Source organism: Theropithecus gelada, chromosome 13, assembly GCF_003255815.1.
Source record: "Theropithecus gelada isolate Dixy chromosome 13, Tgel_1.0, whole genome shotgun sequence".
Classification (NCBI taxonomy): Eukaryota; Metazoa; Chordata; class Mammalia; order Primates; family Cercopithecidae; genus Theropithecus; species Theropithecus gelada.
This window is the reverse complement of record NC_037681.1, coordinates 18,316,571-18,328,517: the sequence shown is the minus strand read 5'-3', so window position 1 is coordinate 18,328,517 and position 11,947 is coordinate 18,316,571. Positions and strand designations below refer to the sequence as shown.

General features: G+C 45.7%; 2 protein-coding genes across 5 annotated transcripts in view; one reads left to right on the top strand and one right to left on the bottom strand.

Annotated features, from left to right (window-relative positions):
- Nucleotides 1–538: 538 nt before the first annotated feature.
- LOC112604557 (cytochrome c oxidase assembly factor 5) lies at nt 539–7,645 on the bottom strand. Its single transcript, XM_025353624.1, has 3 exons — nt 7,433–7,645; nt 2,982–3,065; nt 539–1,921 (listed from the first exon to the last, which is right to left on the bottom strand). The coding sequence occupies exons 1-3, from the start codon at nt 7,529–7,531 to the stop codon at nt 1,880–1,882; spliced, it is 225 nt and encodes a 74-aa protein (XP_025209409.1). The 5' UTR covers nt 7,532–7,645; the 3' UTR covers nt 539–1,879.
- A 28-nt stretch (nt 7,646–7,673) lies between these two features.
- UNC50 (unc-50 inner nuclear membrane RNA binding protein) overlaps nt 7,674–11,947 on the top strand; it is a 20,606-nt gene continuing 16,332 nt past the window's right edge. For 2 of the 4 annotated variants that reach the window (XM_025353621.1, XM_025353620.1), the window contains exons 1-3: nt 7,674–7,852; nt 8,877–9,160; nt 9,895–10,015. In XM_025353621.1, the coding sequence (XP_025209406.1) occupies nt 8,881–9,160; nt 9,895–10,015 (401 nt within the window). In that variant the 5' untranslated portion in view covers nt 7,674–7,852; nt 8,877–8,880. Of the gene's footprint in view, nt 7,853–7,969; nt 8,134–8,763; nt 9,161–9,894; nt 10,016–11,947 lie in introns of those variants that run through there. The other 2 variants (XM_025353622.1, XM_025353623.1) reach the window with 2 other exon arrangements.

Sequence of the window (11,947 nt, the reverse complement as noted above, 5' to 3'; positions counted from 1 at the left end):
AGCAGAGACCCTGTCTCAAAAAAAAAAAGTTGGAATTATATGACCCTGTAATTCTGCTCTTACGGAAACATATGCTCGTGCAAAATTTGTTCACCATTGTTCACAGCATTAGTCATAATAGCCCAAAGTGGAAACAGACCAAAGTGTGCCAACTGATGAATGGATACATAAAATGTGGTACATCTAGACTGTGGAGTATTATTCAAAAATAAAAGGTAATGAAGTACAGATAGATTCTACATGTGGATGAACCTTGAAAACATTATGGTAAGTGAAGCCAGTCACAAAAGGCTACATGTTATATAAAAAGTGGATTAGTGGCTTTTAGAGGCTGAGGGGGAAGGGAAGTGACTGCTAATGGGTACAGGTTGCTCTTTGTAGTGATGCAAATGTTTTGGAATTAGTGGTGATGGTAGCTCTGTAGATACAGTATAAAAACCACTGAATTGATAAGTTTCAGGGTGAATCTGATGGTACGTGTATTTCTCCAGATAAAGCTCAATAAAGCTGTTAATAAAGATGAGAGGGCTTTATAATATACATTTTAGAGTTGTTTACTTTTATTAATAAAAAGTTATATCACTTAAATATGCATACAGTGAAAAAAACCATGACACTCCCTTTCCCAGTGAAAAGGAGTGCACTCAACAGACCTTCGTGATATTCTGCAACAATGACCCATGCTGGGGTGGAATTCTCACTTTTTAGTAGACGCTTTACAAACTCAAGTGAGCTGTACAACACCCTGATTGCTTTAACTCCAGTGAACCATGGAGGTATAAAGACGCTAGGGTTGTTTGTGATTCTTCAATGCCAAAAGTAAAGTTGGAAACTTGGATTCCTGTTTGACTCTACTGTATTAAGTGATCAGAATAAAATTACTGTAAGGCTAATATTCAACCACTTCATGGTTTTCATTCTTGCTTTCTATAGTGAACATCTGTTGTTTCCACTTGCTCTAAACCCCTTTCCTTTTGGGATTCAGCTCACTGCTCATCCATGTGATTCTGACAGGAGTCAGCAATGACAGCGCAGATAGGCCAGGCCTGGCCAAGATCACAGGCCCCCATCCCCTTTTCCATAGAGACTGGTCCAATGCAAGGGCAGGTGATCCTGGGAAGACCAGAGTCCTTTTATAGGATTTGATTTGTGAACCCTGAAAAAGGAAGTTCTCTCTCTCCCTTTTGAATCATGGATCGTAAGGATGTGGGCTTGGAGCTCACACTGGCCCATTATGTAGAGAGGGCCAGCCTGAAAATGAAACCAGGAAACACAAGCAGTCCGAAGATGATGGTAAAGAGCCTGGGCACCACAATCTGGGGCCGAGCGCCAGCTACGCCTGTGGATTCTGTTGAAGTGCTGAGGTTATTACTTCAGTGAATCACAGCACACAAGAAGTATTTCTTCTCTAAGGAATCAAACACAATTTATTTTCGAACTAGACAGGAAAAGGCTGAATAAAGAAAAAGTTCATCCTAAACTTTCCCAACAGACATCTGGATGGGCTCCATGTTATCAACTCTGTCAGTCACATCAGTGGCCTGTACAAATTGTGTAATTCGATTGAAGAGTCAAGTTTGCAAATAACAGTCTTTCCATTCTCTGTGCTTTAGAACAATTCTCAAAACACATTTATTATGCTGCCAACCCATAACTGTTCAATTAGGTTTTTCTTCTAAAAATAACTTGGATCAAGAGAATCATTTACTTTATAAATATTCAAAAACAGAACTCATCCATTTTCTTCAGTGTTCCATGGAGGGGAAATCTGGTCCAACCAAACAGATATAGTAAAAAGTATGTTTCCTGTTTTGGCTTATTTGTGTTAATGACCAGAGAAAATATCTGTTGTCTTCCATCTTGGCTTCAACGTAATGTATCAATATCCTTTTCTTCCTCTGAATCTTGCTCTGTTATCCAACTGAAAATAAATATACAATTAAATCAAATTTGGTACAATATAATTAATTAAACACCCCTTACTTTGGTAAGGGTATCACTGTATGAGAGAAATAAACCAGTTATTAGCAAAATCAAAAAGGCAATGACATCAGAACTACCAAGAAAACCACAGTAATGAAGATGGCACTGACAGGGCGCGGTGGCTCACTCCTATGATCCCAGCACTTTGGGAAGCCGAGGCAGGCAGATCACCTGAGGTCAGGAGTTCAAGACCAGCCTGGCCAACACGGTGAAATCCCATCTCTACTAAAAAAATTACAAAAATTAGCTGGGCATCGTGGCAGGCGCCTGTAATCCCAGCTACTCAGGAGGCTGAGGCAGGAGAATCTCTTGAACCCAGGAGGCAGAGGTTGCAGTGAGCCGACATCGCACCATTGTACTCCAGCCTGGGCAACAGAGTGAGACACTGTCTCAAAAAAAAAAAAAAAGCATCCTCAAGTCCAAGTGCTTTCTTCCTTTAATGGGATGATCTTATTTCTGGTTTTGTACTTTTCTCCAAGAAAAGGGTCTTAGTTTCCATTCCAAAGATCTCTGTAGATCTTCCAAATCAAAGAAAGTTAGAAAGAACCCCAGAGATTTGTAATTATCTTTTTAGGCCCTGTTTCTACAATCCATCCCTCCAAAATTCAAACACAGATACAGGCACTTTCTCTTAGTCACATAAGGCACAAGTGTATACAGCTTAGAGCTCCACACGAGAGGTTTGTGTACACTTGCCAACCGAGCTGAACTCAGGAACTTTTACCCATATATACCTGCCGAGACTTCATTCTCACCCTTTCGGAAATGCATGAAGTTCAGCAGCTGTGGCTAGCACGGTGACAGAAGAACATAAAAATGAGCTGTGGGTTTTCCTGAATGCTACCTAACATTAACCCACTGGAGTAAGAACTATTATCTACATCCTTTTTTCCAAACCATATCACTGCAACTCATCTATAACTATTAAGTCATTCATATATTTAACCTCCATATAGCTAATTTTTAGCATAAGCTTTTAAAAATCTTTAACCACTTACCATTGATCTTCTACACTCAAAAAATGCATATTTTAAAGCGCTGCAGTGTCCTTCCTTCAAACACTGCCGAGGGGATTTTCCTTCCTATGACAGACACAGAAAACAATATAAACACCTTGGAAATTTTCTCACAAAGTACAAAATAATTGTCCTGAAAATAGTCCTTTTTTAAAGTGTTAAAAGAGGAAAATAGAGAGTTATGTAAGAAATAGTTCTTGACCATCCTGGCTAACACGGTGAAACCCCGTCTCTACTAAAAAATACAAAAAACTAGCCAGGCGAGGTGGCGGGCGCCTGTAGTCCCAGCTGCTCGGGAGGCTGAGGCAGGAGAATGGCGTGAACCCGGGAGGCGGAGCTTGCAGTGAGCTGAGATCCGGCCACTGCACTCCAGCCTGGGCAACAGAGCGAGACTCCGTCTCAAAAAAAAAAGAAAAAAAAAAAAGTTAATCTATTTGGGCTGTTGGTGCCTAAAGAATGAAAAAAATTGTAAAGTAACTTGGGAACTTTAAGGACACTGCTGAATTCTTGAAAACACTGGTTTCCATGGGACACTTTTCCTTAAATTGTTTATATTAATATCTAGAAAGGGACACCTTCATTTCCTTATGGGTGAAATGTGTGAACTGGGTACCCTAAAATCAGAATATTTTTAGTGTCAGTACGAAACACTTTACATAGCTAAAGTGTATGAGGCGGGCTAGAATACTACTTAAATAGAAACGTGGCCCATTCATGCACCAGGAAAAATGTAACCCAAAGCTCATATGCTCTGCATAATCAGGGATTTTCCCTCAAGCAGATTTTGACTCTGGAACCACATCACTGCAGCCACTCCCCAGAACCTTTATGTTCCAAGTGCCAGGCACACTCCGCTAGTTTTTACTATGAAAAGCTACAGGGTAGTATGTCTGTGGTATTCCTGTCCCCCAGGATCCTGGCCACCTTCCAGTCTGTATGTCTGCCTGGGTCCTAGATATCAAATGTCATCTACACCAGTGACTCTCAAAAGTGGATCAGAGTCGCAAATTTCCTTCCTCTCCAAACTCTGCAATTCTGCTGGCGGGATGCCTTGCCCACATGAACAATGTGGAGGCAGACAACAGACTAACCATACAAAAGGTTGTAACTATAGTTTATAAGCTGATGCCTCTTCAAACTGTATCTAAGAAGCTACCTTTTTCAAAAGCTTTCAACCTATATTGCCAACTGCCCAGGGTGAAAATCCATCTAGATACACTAAAGCTAAGAGATAGTCATTCATCATCCACTCCACCCAAAATAACACACTGCTAGCTGTCTGCTCTTCCTTTTCATCCAGCACATGACTGGGTGAGGATCTCCTGGACACCCTTGCATTTAGCTGTGGTCCTGTGACTAAGTTCTAGCCACTGGAATGTGTGGGAAACAGGCGTAGAACTTCTGGGTTGGTCTTTAAAGAGGCTTGCCCCCTTCCTCACTTCACTCCATCAGGTTGCCGGGCCTGATGATTGCAGTCTTGGACCATGAATATGAGAGCAACACCCTATTTCCTATATTTTCCTATTTTCACAGCACAGAGTCACAAGAATAACAGTGTCTGTGTCCATGGAAGATTGAGGGAAATGACCAGGCCCTGATTATAGGCACAAGAACAAAAAAGAGAATTCTCTATCTTATTTAAGCCACTATTATTCTGGGTCTCTGTAACATGTACTTGAATCTGTATTTTAACTAATACACTCCCAAGCTTTTTTGCCTTCTGAGGTCAAGATTAGTCAGTGCTCTCAAACATGCCCAAGAACCAACCTAGGAAAGAAACTTTTAACTTATTGGGGGTGGGGTGAGGGCAGCAGCGGAATCTGTACTTTTAAAAAGCCACGCTGCTTCTAGGTGATTCTGATGAAGAGTCAGCAGGTCTGGAAGCTGTTAGTGGAGACAAAGAAGACATCCTGTGATGAGTGAAGTTCCTCTGGCAGAATTTCATTGTCCTGATCATCCAGGAGTCATTAAATCCTAAGAAGTCTCTTCAAGAGATGCCTTTTGAATCTGCTTTTTCCCTGCTTCCCTCCAGGCCCACTGGAATTTACATCCTTACCATTACCCTGAGTTTCTCTGAGGCCCTCTAACTCCTTGACAATCTCCCTAGATTGACAATCTCCTAGAACTAAATACATGTTTATGTTGAATTTCTCCCTAGAGTGAGGTGCTGCAGGTTTCAGGTGGACTGGCAAGAAGAGACTACAGCACCAACCTGCCCTAAGATCAGATTAACCTTTTTATTCAAGAACTTAAGAAATCAGAAATTTCCATCATAAATAAGGCTGCCATACAGAGCAAGCAAAGACCTCAGCAGAGCTTTCCTTGGTCTTTCAGGGTCCCCAGTGAGGAGCGTGGGCAGCAGCTGCCAACAGACTGTAGGAGATGGTTCTGGACCTGCAAACCTCTTCACTTTTGCCCTTTTACACTCCAGCTGAAGTCACCATTCAGAATGAATTTAACACAACCTGTAAACGAACTTCCATCTAAAGAACTGTTTATAAGCATCACGTTTTCTGGCTGACCAAACTGAGCACTGGTAAGGCCACATATTCAATGGCGGGAAAAGCAAAGTCTGTACCCGCTGTCGCGACCACAATCTCTACCTACAGCATTCCAGCCGAACGGCCCCGCTTTCTACACTGCAGAGGCCATGTCCCATTCGTCAGTGTTTGTTCCCTGAGCCGGAGCCTGGCACTCCATACATGTTTGCTGTATCAACCGCTGCAGAAAGCCAGCTTGGACTTCTCTGTGCTGCTGCTATTGTCCTCCGCTTGGACTTTCTTTCCTCAGTCCTACTCGGTGTACTTTCTTCCCTTGACGAATCAACGTGGCCTTCCGTGCTGAACGTCTAGATAAAATCCAGTCTCCTCACTCTGACACACGCGCAGGCCTTCACACCTGGCTGCAACCTTCCCCTCAGGCTTCTCTCGCATTCCCGTATTGCCGCATTCCTGCATTCCTGCATTCCCGCATTCCCCTATTGCAGGACGCCCCTATTGCAGGACGCTAGCTCCTCTGGGCCCTCCCACGTCTCCCTGCCTCTGCACTTGCTGTTCTTTCAGATCTTCCCCACAACCACAACAGTTCCCACTTCTTTACTTGATAAACTGCTATTCAACTTTTAAGACTCAGCTCAAATGTCACCTCAGAAGATTCCAAACTCTGAAGCAAAATCAGATGCTCTCCATTGGGCTAAGGCATTTTTTTCCTCAAGATCTAGTCATTAAACACATGTTTAATAAATGCTTACAGCCTTATGGCAGGAATTTAGACTATGTCTATTTCTCCCATGACACCAAGCTTACATGGGTAGTGACTGCAACTGATTCATCTTCGTTATCACCAGTGTCAGGCACCATGCCTGCCACTTAAGAGGCATTTACCAGGAGCTGGCTGAATGGCAGCACCAGTGAATAAGGGGCAGAGGGGACACAGCCCCGGACAGGGGAGCCTGAAAACAGCGGTACCTCAGTTTCCTCATTTATATAAGGAAGTTGGGCGAGATAATCTCTTAAATTTATAATAACTCAAGTTTTACTAGACCTTGGGAGGCGAGAATGGCCGACTGCTAAAATCAGTGAACCAAACATAAAATTGTGACTCGGCAGAAACACTAATACGGCCCTATAGTGGATGTCCATTTGGGGGTAATCTTTTCTCTGAAATAACAGCAACTTTCTGGAACTACATCTCCCAATGCAAAGATAACCGCACACAATTGAATGCCCTCTGGTCGGGCCTCTGTAATTGGAAAAGGCACTTGTGGTTTATTTGAGCTCTAAAACCAGAACCCAGGTCCACTCTGAACCTCACTACATGCCTCAGTGCATTCCGAGAGGGTGCTGAGGAGACCTGTGTCTGTAGCAGGGGAGTGAAGTAAGAGCGTAGGGGAAGCAAGATACCAGATCGTGAAAATATGGTGTTGCTTTATTTTTACAACTTAACATCCAAGAATGCAGAGAACTGTAACTTAGAAACAAATTCATATCAACACAAGGCAAACTGAGCACACATTCAGTCACAACTGAACGGGCAGGGGACACGACTGGCCAGGGCAGTGTACCAGGTTTACGCAACTCTCTGGAATCATTAATTCTGCAGATCATCATTTCTAGGCAGGCAAGAAACCTGGCTTATTCTCCTTTATGTCTCCAGAACCCGGCAGAGTGCTAGCATGCAATACACGCTTCGTGAACTGAAATGGGTTAATCTTTGCAAAAACCCGACACAGGGTGGGTTTATCGTTATCTCCGATTTAACCCCACAGGGAACTAGCTCAGCGGATCTGCGCACGTTCAGTGAGCCCGAGCTGTGACCTCCGCCCGGGATGGTTAACTCCAACCACCGCCGCCGCGGGCGACCCGCTGCCCTCCGCCGAGCCGGGCCTCCCCGGGGCAGGCGTCGTCACCACCGGGAGCGCCCGGCCGCGCTACCTGGACCACACAGTCCGACTGCAGCAGACACTCGCCCAGGTCCTCCTTCAGGCCCCCGCACGCGCCGCCCTCCGGCTTGTCCTCGTAATACTTGGGCATGACGGCGCTTCCCGTCCGCTGCGGACTCTACTTTCTTCCACTGCAACGGTGGTGACCGGATCCGGAGCAAGAGAGGCCCCAGTCTCAGCGGGCCGGAAGCCAGCGGCAATAACTTCCGGCGGGCCGCGGCGGTCGGGCCGAGGACTACGGGGGCCGAGGGGTGGCGCGTGCGCGACGGAAGTGGGTGCGCGTGACGGGGCGCGCCGGAAGCGCCGGCTACGTTGCGGGAAGGGAAGCCCGCCCTGTGGCGGCTGGGCTCGGCTGCTGGGAGGAGGTGGTGGGCTGGTTCGGACGCGGGTCGAGGCTGTAGCAGGATTCCAGGTGAGGCCTGAGGACCGCTCTGTCCTCCCGCAGCCCGGGTTCGCGCCGGGGGCCATTTAATCCCGACAGCTTGCGACCTGATATCACTGCGGCCTGACAGTGACCATGTCGGCGTCCGGCCCCTCGGCCGGCGATAGAGTTGCGGATAAAATGAAAGGACGCCCAGTTACCTTTGCATCATAGATAAAGAGCATTTAGTATTAGCATGTCCGAAATGTTGCGTGGGATGTAGGCGTACTAAAACCTTATTCGTGGCCTGTCTGAAATCCACACGGAGCTGGGCATTCTGTTTTTATTTGCTAAACCTGGCGGCCGTATCCGCGGCCCCGGGCAGGGAGGGAGCAGCTGGGCCCGGTCAGGCGCTGCCGGCGTCCCGGGGGCCTGCGAAGTGGAGGGGAGACGGGCAGCCGGGCAGTGGCCGGCGCTCCCCGGAGCTGGGACTGGTTGGACTGGACTCCGACGCTACCGCTCCCTCTGCTGACCTATTCCGGATGTAAAACACTAGGGATCGGAGTTTTGCTTGGTTTTTAAGCTCATTCTAGTGACCGAGGAGCTTGCTGGCAGTGCGCTGGTGGATCTATGTGAATAGGCCATTTGTTTTACCTTTTCGGTAACACTGTTCTAACCGGCTGAAACATTGCTTTCTTAGGCATTTTCTTAAAAGCTTGGTGGTTAAGAGCACGGAATTTCGCGTCAGATTTGGAATCTTGGCTCTATCACTCTTCTTGGAGTCATGGGGCTGTCACATCATCCCCGTCTCTGTAATGGTAGCTGCCCCTGGATATGTGTTATTAGGTGATTGAGAAGGGTGAGCTGTTGCCCTTGCCTGAGGTTGCAGGCTGCGCTTCCCAAGCCCCAAGCCCCGCCTCAGAACCAACTGCGTTTGCTTTTGACTCCTGGCCTTTCTCTAGGGTTGGGAAGAACATGGAAAGTGACCTCCCTGCCAGGTAACTCAGAAAAGGGGTGCCCGTAGCCAAAAGTTTCTTCAGCATACGTGTAAAAGAAATGTTTTTCTCCCATCTAGAAAGATGTTACCGAGTACTTCAGTGCATTCCTCAGTGCAGGGGAACGGAGTCTTGAATTCCAGGGATGCAGCAAGACACACAGCCGGAGCGAAACGCTACAAATATCTGAGAAGGCTTTTCCGCTTTCGGCAGATGGACTTTGAATTTGCTGCCTGGCAGATGCTCTACCTGTTCACATCCCCACAGAGAGTTTACAGAAATTTTCATTATCGAAAACAGACGAAGGACCAGTGGGCCAGAGATGACCCTGCTTTCTTGGTCCTGTTAAGTATCTGGCTCTGTGGTAAGTGTGTTTGTCTGAGACAGAATTGAACGCTTAGCGTTTCTGATTAGACTTTTTATTTGTTATAAATGTGTTGTGGGTCAGAATCTGGAAATACTGGAAACTATTTCTCCTTTTTACTGAAGCCTCAAAAATCTCGCAGGAAAGAAAATTGTAGTCTTGGTTCTACAGGTCCCAAGCAGATGCCAGAGTAAACTGTTACCCTGGGACATTGAAAAGCAGGGGACAAAATTCACTCCATATCTTTTCAACTACTGTGAACCAGTATGCAGCTGACTGTGAAAAGGAATATGAAACTGGAAATTGCATTTCAGTCAGGCAAATCCAGAGTGAGAATTGTAAAAGTATTGATGTGAACCTGAGAAACTGAAGTTCTCCAATTCCATAATGCAAGGGTCTCGTTTACCTGTAGGGTGTTGAGGTGGGTAAGATATTGAAGTTTACAGGGTGTTTTGCACCTTAACTGGACTTAAGGTATGTTAGTGCCTTCTCTAGACTGGCGTTCTCTAGACTAGGCCACCGTGGTGAATCAGCCTGGCAGGGGCCCACCTCAGGAAACTTGCAACTCTCTCAGTGGCCACGCTTTGTTCCAAGGTGGTGTTCACACATCTTGGGAGTTTTGTGTACAGACCTGTCTCTCCCACTAGCCTGGGCATCTGGAGGGCAAGGGATGTGTTCTGTATTTCCAGAACCTAGCCGAGTCCCTAAATGAATCTTGTGAATCTTTCTTTCAGTGTCCACTATAGGATTTGGCTTTGTGCTGGACATGGGATTCTTTGAGACAATAAAGCTTCTCCTTTGGGTTGTATTCATAGATTGTGTAGGCGTTGGTCTTCTGATAGCAACTTTAATGTGGTAAGTACCATAACTTTGGTTTTTCAGATACTGTTGTAGCATCTCCATTTGTTTGCTTCAGAGCTACAATGGCAGCAGATGGAAATTGAAACCAAGGTAGAGTCACTGAATGATCAATTTTGACTGCCAAGATTATTACAATTTGCCCTCCTGTGTTGCCACCTAGATCAGAAAATAAAGACTGGTTTATATTGTCAAATATAGCAAATAATTGAAATAATTATGTTTTGAACCCAAAATATCTGAGATAGGTCTCAATGTAGAAAGTTTAGTTTGCCAAGTTTAAGGACACGCCGGTGACACAGCCTCAGGAGGTCCTGAGGACAAGTGCCCAAGGTGGTCGGGGCACAGCTTGCTCTTACACATTTTAGGGAGACTTCCGATATCAGTCACCATGTGTAAGAAGTACATTGTTAGCCGGGCACGGTGGCTCAAGCCTGTAATCCCAGCACTTTCGGAGGCCAAGACGGGCAAATCACGAGGTCAGGAGATCGAAACCATCCTGGCTAACACAGTGAAACCCCGTCTCTACTAAAAAATACAAAAAACTAGCTGGGTGAGGTGGCGGGCGCCTGTAGTCCCAGCTACTCGGGAGGCTGAGGCAGGAGAATGGCGTGAACCCGGGAGGCGGAGCTTGCAGTGAGCTGAGATCCGGCCACTGCACTCCAGCCTGGACGACAGAGCCAGACTCCGTCTCAAAAAAAAAAAAAAAAAAGAAAAAAAAAAGAAAGTGGGGAAAGCAGGTTATAGTTAGATCAGAGACAAATGGTTGCATCCTTTTGAGTCTTTGATCAGCCTTTCACTGAACACACAGCTTACTTGTGAGAGGCAAGTACAGGAATAGTCATTTATGCCTTAGTCTGGCTCAGTGAGTCTGCATTTTTAGATGAACAATGGGGCAGAGGAAGCAATCAGATAAACACTTGTCTCGGGTGAGCAGGAGGACTTTCTGTCCCACACCTGTAAAGATAAGCTATCTTAGGAATAAAATAGGAGGCAAGTTTGCCTGACACGGTTCCCAGCTTGACTTTTCCCTTTGGCTTAGTGATTTTGGGGTCCCGAGATTTATTTTTCACATACTAACAAAATCCCTGGTTTTGCAAAAATGTTACAGATTGAGCCAGTTCTGCTTAAGTTGTCTGGATGATAGCATGGTTTTCTGCATTTGTCAGGAGGGACCACTTCTTGATATTCATTGCGTTTAAATCCATTTCGATCTAAAGGGTTATTTTGTGGAATCTTACTTTGAATCTTTGCATTAAATGAAGTATACTTGAAAAAGAAGGATTTTTTTTTAAACTTCTCATGCCTTCCTACTGAGAATAAAACTCTCTAACCCTCACCCCCCTCTGTCTCACACACACACACACACACACACACACACACACACACACACACACACACAGGCTTTGTCAAAAGGGTTCTCAGTCTGACTTTGGTTGATTTAACAACAGCAGCGTACTGAGGACAAATCTGGTGTTTAAATCCTTCTGTGTGGTTGGCATGCTGGATGAAGGGCAGGGGATGTGGCCAGTGATCTCAGTGGAGGACCAGTGGTTGAGTGGGCGTGGTGGTCATTGTAGTGAACATTTCAGTTACAGAGAGACCTGGGTCCAAATGCCAACTTAGTTATCTGTGAAACCCCCTTTTTTTTTCTTTATTATTATACTTTAAGTTCTAGGGTACATGTGCGTAACGTGCAGGTTTGTTACATATGTATACTTCTGCCATGTTGGTGTGCTGCACCCATCAACTCGTCAGCACCCATCAACTCATCATTTACATCAGGTATAACTCCCAGTGCAATCCCTCCCCCCTGCCCCCTCCCCATGATAGGCCCCGGTGTGTGATGTTCCCCTTCCCGAGTCCAAGTGATCTCATTGTTCAGTTCCCACCTATGAGTGAGAACATGCGGTGTTTGGTTTTCTGTTC